Source organism: Brachyhypopomus gauderio, unplaced genomic scaffold, assembly GCF_052324685.1.
Source record: "Brachyhypopomus gauderio isolate BG-103 unplaced genomic scaffold, BGAUD_0.2 sc196, whole genome shotgun sequence".
Taxonomy (NCBI): Eukaryota; Metazoa; Chordata; class Actinopteri; order Gymnotiformes; family Hypopomidae; genus Brachyhypopomus; species Brachyhypopomus gauderio.
Window position 1 is genome coordinate 113,408 of NW_027507017.1, and position 8,745 is coordinate 122,152.

At 48.9% G+C, this 8,745-nt stretch overlaps 1 protein-coding gene across 1 annotated transcript in view; it reads right to left on the bottom strand.

The window, feature by feature from the left end:
• The window catches only part of zfhx3b (zinc finger homeobox 3b), a 41,892-nt gene that overhangs the window by 12,763 nt on the left and 20,384 nt on the right, over positions 1 to 8,745 (bottom strand). The window contains exons 4-6 of the mRNA XM_076995355.1: positions 5,206 to 5,345; positions 4,422 to 4,622; positions 20 to 143 (exon numbers count right to left, since the gene is read on the bottom strand). Coding sequence (XP_076851470.1) covers positions 20 to 143; positions 4,422 to 4,622; positions 5,206 to 5,345 — 465 coding nt within the window. The remainder of the gene's footprint in view (positions 1 to 19; positions 144 to 4,421; positions 4,623 to 5,205; positions 5,346 to 8,745) is intronic.

Sequence of the window (8,745 nt, forward strand, 5' to 3'; positions counted from 1 at the left end):
AGGGTACATTCGTTCTTACCCGTTTGCTTCTTGATGTCATCAGAGGTGGAGTTGGACAGGGCGTGGGGTGTGTCTGGAGCTTCTCTGTCTGTTCCAGGAACTGGTATGAACATGCTTGCTGGCAGCACCTCTGATGTTGCCACCTGGAAAATCAAACAGAAGGTGGGACACATGTTAATTAAAGGTCTTTAACAATAGTGTGTTATGGAATGCCAGACAACTCAAATAATGCGGCTGCATTATAACTACATAGATCAGCAAATTACACATCTTCAAAACAATAGCTTGCGTCAAAAATTCAATATACAATTTATTATATAAAAGTTTAAAGCTTTAGCAAATAAAAAGTTTTCCAATATATTTGCGCTGAAACACAAATGCACTCCGAGCCATCCACACCCACATAAACGCTAATCACATTCTTTTTATTTTATTTTTTCAACTTTATCTGCCATTTCAGGAATTTGCACTTTGATCACTGATGGTGTTTTGTTACAAGCTGGGGAAGTTCTGCTGATGCCAATTAGTGTGACAGGGCTGAGCTGCCCACCTTCCTCTGGGTAGTCACACAGCTTATTAGGGGGCCTAATTAAATAACTCAACCCCCCTTCAAAAAAAGGCAATTTAACCAATGTCAATTTAAGAATGGTCAGTATTACCACATTCCAATTAATCCTCAATGCTCATAAAAGCCTTTTTAAACCAGAATATCATTTCACATATGCATTGCATGTAAAAAATAAGGATGCAAATGAAGAAAAAATCCCCACAGTTTACGTCTTGTACACCACTGAAATCATTTTAATTTGAACATTTTAAGGTGCAATGAACATTGATTAAAGTGTGCACAGTGGCACCGACGTTTGTCTTGGTTTTAAAAGGTTGAAGTCAATGATGTGTGAATGACATCAACATTTCCAATCTTTTCAAGCAGTAGTTTCTCTTCATTCTTACTTTCATCTTGATGACCCCCCCCTCCCCCAGAGGGGGAAAAAAACTCTAAAAATTCATCAAATGCCCTCATTAACAAGCCCCTCTTTAACAATGATCAGTGATTGAGATTAGAAGACGCCAGGAGACTGTCTCTTTCACCTTCCTTCAATTAACTCTCCAAACAGAACAATCAAGCTTCTGACTCGGGTAGCATTCCAATTCTCCCACTTTACCCCCCCCTCCCCTAGGTTTTTGCTCCCTCTGGGTGTCTGTCCCTCAGTTCCTCAGTTCCGTCCTCAGCAGGCCACGCGGCCCCTCTCACTCTCTCCTTCATGTCTCAGAGAGCCCGTATGCTTGATTAAATTAGAAGATGTCTTTCAGAACAAGAGGACTTTACGTCAGTGAAAGCGAATACAATGTCCTGAGCGAGGAATGCTATACTCTAAAAATGATATCGTACCTCTTTCTCCCAGTCTGGCTTGAACAAGGTATTGTTTTTCCTCATGAAATTACTCAATACGGGTCAAATGTAAAGAATCATATGTAGGAAAATTATGCGACAAACATGACCAATATAGCGACTCATTAGTGCAATATGGCGCTCACAGCTATTTTAATCACATCGAGATAACTGCTGTTGTGTTGGAGAGCCTCTCTACAGTATAATAACACTCCAGCTCTGCCTGGGGCTGTAAAGCACACAAACACAGTGCATTGAAGGGACGCTCCTAAACAACAGCTGCCTCTTAAAAGCGTGGCTGTCAGTCTGGAGTTGGTAGAATGCCTGAAGGACACAGTCTCCCTGCAAAAGCTAGTTAGTCGGGCTCAAGGTTAAGCAGACCTGTTAAGACAGCCTTGTCCACCGCAATCTGATTAGTGCCTTCACATTCACACTGGGACAGAAGTGCACTCGTTTCATTCCGCCTTTTCTTCCCCGCTGCGTTCTCTTCCGAAGCAAAAGCAGTAAATTAAGGTGACCAGAACGGGTGAGTTGCAAAAGCAAAACACAGCAGTGATTTACATTACAAAGTGCCCCGTCTCCAGACACTGAAGACTTTCATTAAGTGGCGAGAGCCAAGCGCTGAGAGTATCCCAAGGTCACTTTTAATTTGGACCACCTAATTGGCAAACACAGTTCCAAATGGCTATCATCTAGCCAGACTGAGAATTAATGAAGCACAATTATTTTCATTACCCCTATCTAAGACAGACAGAAAATGAGACACAGTGTGAGAGAGAGAGAAAAAGAGAGAGAGAGGGAAAAGAGAGGCAGTCTGAGGAGCAGCAGCTAAATAAAGAGAGAGCTTGTGCATCTTTATGCCTCGTCTGCAAGAAATAAAAGTCACCTACTTCAGAATTCATTAGGAGTGTAAGCCTGACACGTGAAAAAGGGACGGAGAACCTTTTCCCCGAAGCTCTGCCTACTTATAAAAAGGCGCTGGTTTTAATGTGCATTGTATTAGCCGTGTTTCTCTCATCTGTCACTCTTGTAGGGAACCCAGTGCATTATCATCTCTATAAAAGAGAAAATATTGCTACCTGGCCCTAGTTTTGTGTCCGCAGTGTGCTTGCAGGAGCGCCGGCTCGGGCAGCTTAACAGCGTACGCAGGGCCTGTTTCTGTGAGCGATTGGCCAGCGAGCAATTCAGCTCCACGGGCAAACGTAAACATAATTATTTCACCACTGCAGATTTGGACGAAGGAAAGAAATAAAACAGACAGCCATAAAGGCGGTGCAATAATGGCGCTGTGTTGATGGGAAAAGCAATAGAACAAGGTGAGATGTCTCAAAGGAGGGGGGGGGGGTGGCTGATGGAGACCTTAGAGCTCAGGGACTGTAGCGCTGGTGGCAAATACGTTTAGACGGATGATGTAAGTGTCACTACTTTATATGTAAGAGGATGAGACGGTAATAACGGCAGGAACACGCAAAGATCCTCTCTGTCCTCGGAATGAGGAGTACAGCGCACAGAAATGCACACGGAAGCACTCGACATTTACAAGAACCGCGTGCGCCGTATGATGTGTAACAGCACGGACGTGGCGTTCGTGTGCCTGCGGAGAGTGAATGTGAGGTCAGTCAGCCGAGCCCGAGCTCTATCTGCACCAGCACCGTGTCACACTGCTGCTTGTGTTATTTGAGACCACCTTTGAAGAAGGCTGCAAAACACACAGCACATCGAAAAAAAAAAGAAAATAAAATTAGCATGATCTGAACTTTCATTTCATTAAAGGCAAAAAAAAAAAAAGAAAAGACTATTCATTAAATTTCATTTAATTTGTGCCCCAATTACTTGAATATATTAATGCTCTGAGCACTTTTGAAGAGGATTAGAGTGATCAGGGAAACAAGAAGGCCGTCCAGGACATGGGGTGTGTGAAGTGAAAACACCATCATCAAAATCACAGAATTATTATTGGGCAGGAACAAAAGTATCTGCATATGTTGCCTTATACTCTCTGTGTGTGTGCTGTTTCTCAGTTCTTCTTCTTCTCTCTCTCTCTCTCTCTCTCTCTCTCTCTCTCTCTCTCTCTCTGTATTAACTGTTAATAATATAATGAAACAGTAGAAAAGACTCATCATCAACCAGCATGTCGGCACAACTCCTCTGGCAGAGCGTCGCCCGGCTATCGCCCAGCCTTTCGCAGTGTTATAACTGACTTGCATTGAGTCAACAGACGCCCCAGGGCCCATTTCACAATGAACCATATCCGTTTGTGTTTTGATTAAGCCTCAAATGTCATCAATTAGAGGGAAGGAGCTGGCCCAGACGGCCCAGACGGCCCCCTCTCTGCCCGTGTGAGCTGGGCGAGAAGCAGTGAGTCAGCCTCGTCCAGCTGGGGTGCGGACCCAGCGTTCACACACACACACACACACATGCAGGCAGCAGAGAGAACTGGGACCATCACTGCCCACATGGCCCTACAGCAGGGGTCTAAATGAAGACCTACTCCAACTGTGGATGGGATGAGAGTTGTAAAGGTCTGATGCTATGACACTCACCCTAACGCTCGGTATCCAGGGCACTCGTGTGCTATGAAAGATCTTATGTATTCTGTGTAGCATTATTGCTGTGGAGGACTGGAGGTCAGAAGGAGCAGCGTTCACTGCAGCCGACCGTGGTGGCAGGTTTAAAACCCACTCCAGAGAAGGACAAGCAATACAATACAGTGCTGCTTCAGGACAGGCAGCCAATGACATTGCGTTTAAATCATACAGTGGTAATTAAATGGTATAAGGAAACCATTATGGAGCCAACGACTCAATAACAGGACAGTTCCTGAGCAGAAGCGGGACACGGCGGGACATTCTCCTTCCCCCAAAAAAGTAGCACACTTAAACCACCATAACAAAGTGATTCAGGAAGAGTGATCTCAAACACACACATACATACACACACACACAGACACACACAGATACACACACACACACACACACACACACACAGACACACACACACACGTACGCACAGGGAGCAGGGCACTCACGGTGGCTATGAGCTTGTCGACGCAGTCCGGCGCCACGCTGTGGAGGTGCGTGAGGTGGAACTGCAGGTGGACTTTGTTGTTCAACATGTCCTGACACAGCGGGCATCTCAACATGGGCTGGACCGAGTGCTGCGTCATCACGTGCATCCTCAAACGGTTCAGATCCGTGTTCGTGAACTTGCAGTAGGGGCACTGGTACATCTGCCAGGAGAGGAGAGAGAGAGGGAGGGAGAGAGAGAGAGAGAGAGAGAGAGAGGGAGAGAGAGAGAGAGAGAGAGAGAGAGAGAGAGAGAGGGAGAGGAGGGGGAGAGAGAGAGAATGAGAGAGAAAGAGCAGGAGAGAAGCAGAGAGCGTTATGAGTCTCTGGAGTGGAGGAGCTGAGCTGCAGTGTATCTGCGGGTCTCTCTCTCCTCCTGCGTGGGGAGCAGGCCCGGCTGCACCTCCACGGCCTCTCCAGTGTCGTACATCCTATCGATTTTCCACCTTTTGCACAATTAGCAAAGCAACATCAGCAAAAAAAAAGAAAAAGAAAAAAAAAGAGAGAAAATTATCTTCAAGAAAAAAAAGGTGCCTAACGGGGAACAGGACTGTCCTGTCATCGTCCTGCAGCGCCCGAGAGCTGGACGCGTCCCGCAGACGCTCTGCATTACGGACAATGAGCTCTGACAGGTCTAGAGATGTCGCATGACCAGTGACTTGAAGAACCAGTGCCACAGCAACAAGGAGGTGACTGAACGGCCTCCCCAAGCGGGTCGACTGGGGGGAACGTGGGCCACTCACTCACCTGTTCACCAGTGCCCTTCTCAGCCGTCCTGGGCCGTTTGGAGGAGAGGGGGCTCTCTGAGACCCCGGCCCTAGAGGGAGGCCTCTTGGAGGGGATCGGTGACTCCGTCTGATCCCTCTCTGGCTGGCTGGCTGCTGCAGCTATACATCCACGTGCACGCACACACACGCACACACACACACACGCACACACACACACACACACGCACGCACACACACGCGCGCACACACACACACACACACACGCACACACGCACACACGCGCACACACACACACACACACACGAAAAAAAAAACACACACACTAGAGTCAGTGTGAAGCACAGACCTGACATTCAACAGCAATGAACCATGACACAACCATATTAATCATGACCAGGGCCAGGCCCGGGAGTGATCAGGCCTCTCTGATTACTTCCCTCCTCCCCCACTGTGCTCCCCACCTCCACCTACACCTCCACCTCCACCTCCACCTCCTCTACTCCTGCCATCCCATGGCGCGGAGCCGTTCTGCAGTCTCTGACCACACTGAGCAGTGTCCAGGTGCCAGAAGCCAAAGTAAACATCAAAGTCTCATCAGAAAGAGTTAGATTTAGGTTTAGGGTTTGGGTTCAGGTTCTGGCTCTGGTTCTGGTTCGCTGCTAGCCCCTTCCACACCTGACTCCTCTCCCTTACAATTGCTTATTCCTGCTTCCAGACAGAAGAACACAGCATTCTCCTGAATGTAGATTCAGCCTTTGCTTTTGTGACTTCTTAGAACTTCAAAAGAAGAAACTTTGGAAAGTAGAGAACAAATGAATCATTTAAATCAGTGGTTCCCAAAGTGGGGGGCGCGCCCCCTAGGTGGGGCGCGGAGCTATTGCAGGGGGGGCGCGGAGCTTGGAAGTAAAACGGGATGCACCGATTCCGATATTAATATCTGAAACAATTCTAGATCGGGTATCGGTGACAATGTGACCGATCCATAAAAACAGATCTATTCAGTCTAATTCTATGCTTGTATTGCTTGCTTTTCGGAGTTAGTTCAACCTTAAATATCCACTCTGTCCCGGATAGAAGTGAACCTGGACAGTTAACAGTGAACAGTTAACAGTGAAACGCGAAGCACACAGAGGAGAGGTGAATCACTGACTCGTACTCGCGCTGGTGCTATTCCACTTAGTCCGTTTATTTGCTGGTTGACCAAATTAAACCTGGGCTCCAGCACTACTTGACTGTTCATACATGAACTGGTGAGTTGCCCAAAGCTCATTGAATGCGTTACTTACAGAAATGAAATAATGATAAAATAAAGAGCAGTGGTCTGAGTCAACAATATTCCATACGCGCACTCAACTCGCTCCCTTAAAGAGACAATACACATATTTCTGGCCGTTACATGCTTTGTGCTCTGCGTGATGTCTGCGCTTGCAAACTAGCCGCATATGAATTGCTGTTTCTCTTATTTCATCTCCTTATTTATTTTAAATTATATTTAGAATTCTTGAACCATTTAAAAGGTTTCTTGCAGTTTATTTTTTTCATGTTTGACCAAAGTTGTGAACCTATTGTTTTTGTAAGTTTCAGGTTCTTTGGTATTATTTATTTTACATTCAATGTTATATTCATAATTGCACTGACTGAACAAATGCAAGTTGTGTTGTTTTTACATGTTTTTGTGTGTGTTTAAGTGTGCTATACTGGTACAGAGTTTTCAATAAACTTCTAATTCAGTATGTCTGTGTTTAAAAAAAAAATGTTTTAAGTCGATTCAGCACAGTTTTACTCTATCGCCGATACTAAGCCTCAGATATCTGAATCGGTATCGGAAGTGAAAAACGTGAATCGGTACATCCCTAATCAATATTGGGGGGGGGGGGGGGGGGGGGCGCAAAAATATTCTCATCTACTAAAGGGGGGCACGGCAGAAAAAGTTTGGGAACCACTGATTTAAATAATGCCATTGAGAATCACGACTGAATAAATGGTCCATATGGCTTAAATGGTTTGCTCCTGTGCAGTCTGGGACATTTCTAGCTGTCTGTAGGCAGCAGGTCAGGTCTACAGTGTGAGGAGGAGAGGTGGAGGAGGAGAGGTATAGGAGGAGAGGTAGAGGAGGAGAGGTGGAGGAGGGGAGGTGAGGAGGAGAGGTAGAGGAGGAGAGGTGGAGGAGGGGAGGTGGAGGAGGAGAGGTGGAGGAGGGGAGGTGGAGGAGGGGAGGTGGAGGAGGAGAGTAGAGGAGGGGAGGTGGAGGAGGAGAGGTGGAGGAGGGGAGGTGGAGGAGGAGAGGTAGAGGAGGAGAGGTGGAGGAGGAGAGGTGGAGGAGGAGAGGTGGAGGGAGGGGAGGTGGAGGAGGGAGGTGGACGAGGAGAGGTAGAGGAGGGGAGGTGGAGGAGGGGAGGTGGAGGAGGGGAGGTAGAGGAGGAGAGGTGGAGGAGGGGAGGTAGAGGAGGAGAGGTGGAGGAGGGGAGGTGGACGAGGAGAGGGTAGAGGAGGGGAGGTGGAGGAGGGGAGGTAGAGGAGGAGAGGTGGAGGAGGGGAGGTGGAGGAGGGGAGGTAGAGGAGGGGAGGTGGAGGAGGGGAGGTGGAGGAGGAGAGGTAGAGGAGGAGAGGTGGAGGAGGGGAGGTGGAGGAGGGGAGGTGGAGGAGGAGAGGTAGAGGAGGAGAGGTGGAGGAGGGGAGGTGGAGGAGGAGAGGTGGAGGAGGGGAGGTGGAGGAGGAGAGGTGGAGGAGGGGAGGTGGAGGAGGGGAGGTGGAGGAGGAGAGGTAGAGGAGGAGAGGTGGAGGAGGGGAGGTGGAGGAGGGGAGGTGGAGGAGGAGAGGTGGAGGAGGGGAGGTGGAGGAGGGGAGGTGGAGGAGGGGAGGTGGAGGAGGGGAGGTGGACGAGGAGAGGTAGAGGAGGAGAGGTGGAGGAGGGGGAGGTGGAGGAGGGGAGGTGGACGAGGAGAGGTAGAGGAGGGGAGGTGGAGGAGGGGAGGTGGAGGAGGAGAGGTAGAGGAGGAGAGGTGGAGGAGGGGAGGTGGAGGAGGGGAGGTAGAGGAGGAGAGGTAGAGGAGGGGAGGTGGAGGAGGGGAGGTAGAGGAGGAGAGGTAGAGGAGGGGAGGTGGAGGAGGGGAGGTGGAGGAGGAGAGGTGGCCTTGGCGGTTTGTTGAACAGAGGCTGTAGGTGAGGAAGTGGCCAGTAATTGGCAGGTCCTTGCTCATCGTACGTGGACTGCCTCGTTGTGCGAGCCGTGCACTGTCACCAGAGTCTCTAATGTGCTCTCCTGGCTGCCAGAACATTACAAGCGGCTAATCCTTATAATGCAGCCTGCACAGCCATTAACAATGCTGCACACCACTCTGTCTCCCCGTACGCCCGGAACCGGGCCAAATTACAAGAGGCTCGTAGCTCAGCTAACCAGCAAGACTCCACACCACACTGCCTATTCTCAGCCTGATGGAGGGACAGTGAGGGGAGGAGGAAAATAGGGAGGAGGGGGGGGAGCCAGAGAGGCTTGAGAGAGGAGTAAAAGTTCAGTTAAGCTGGGGCTCGTAAAGGAGCTAAATCCAAGCAGGCCCAG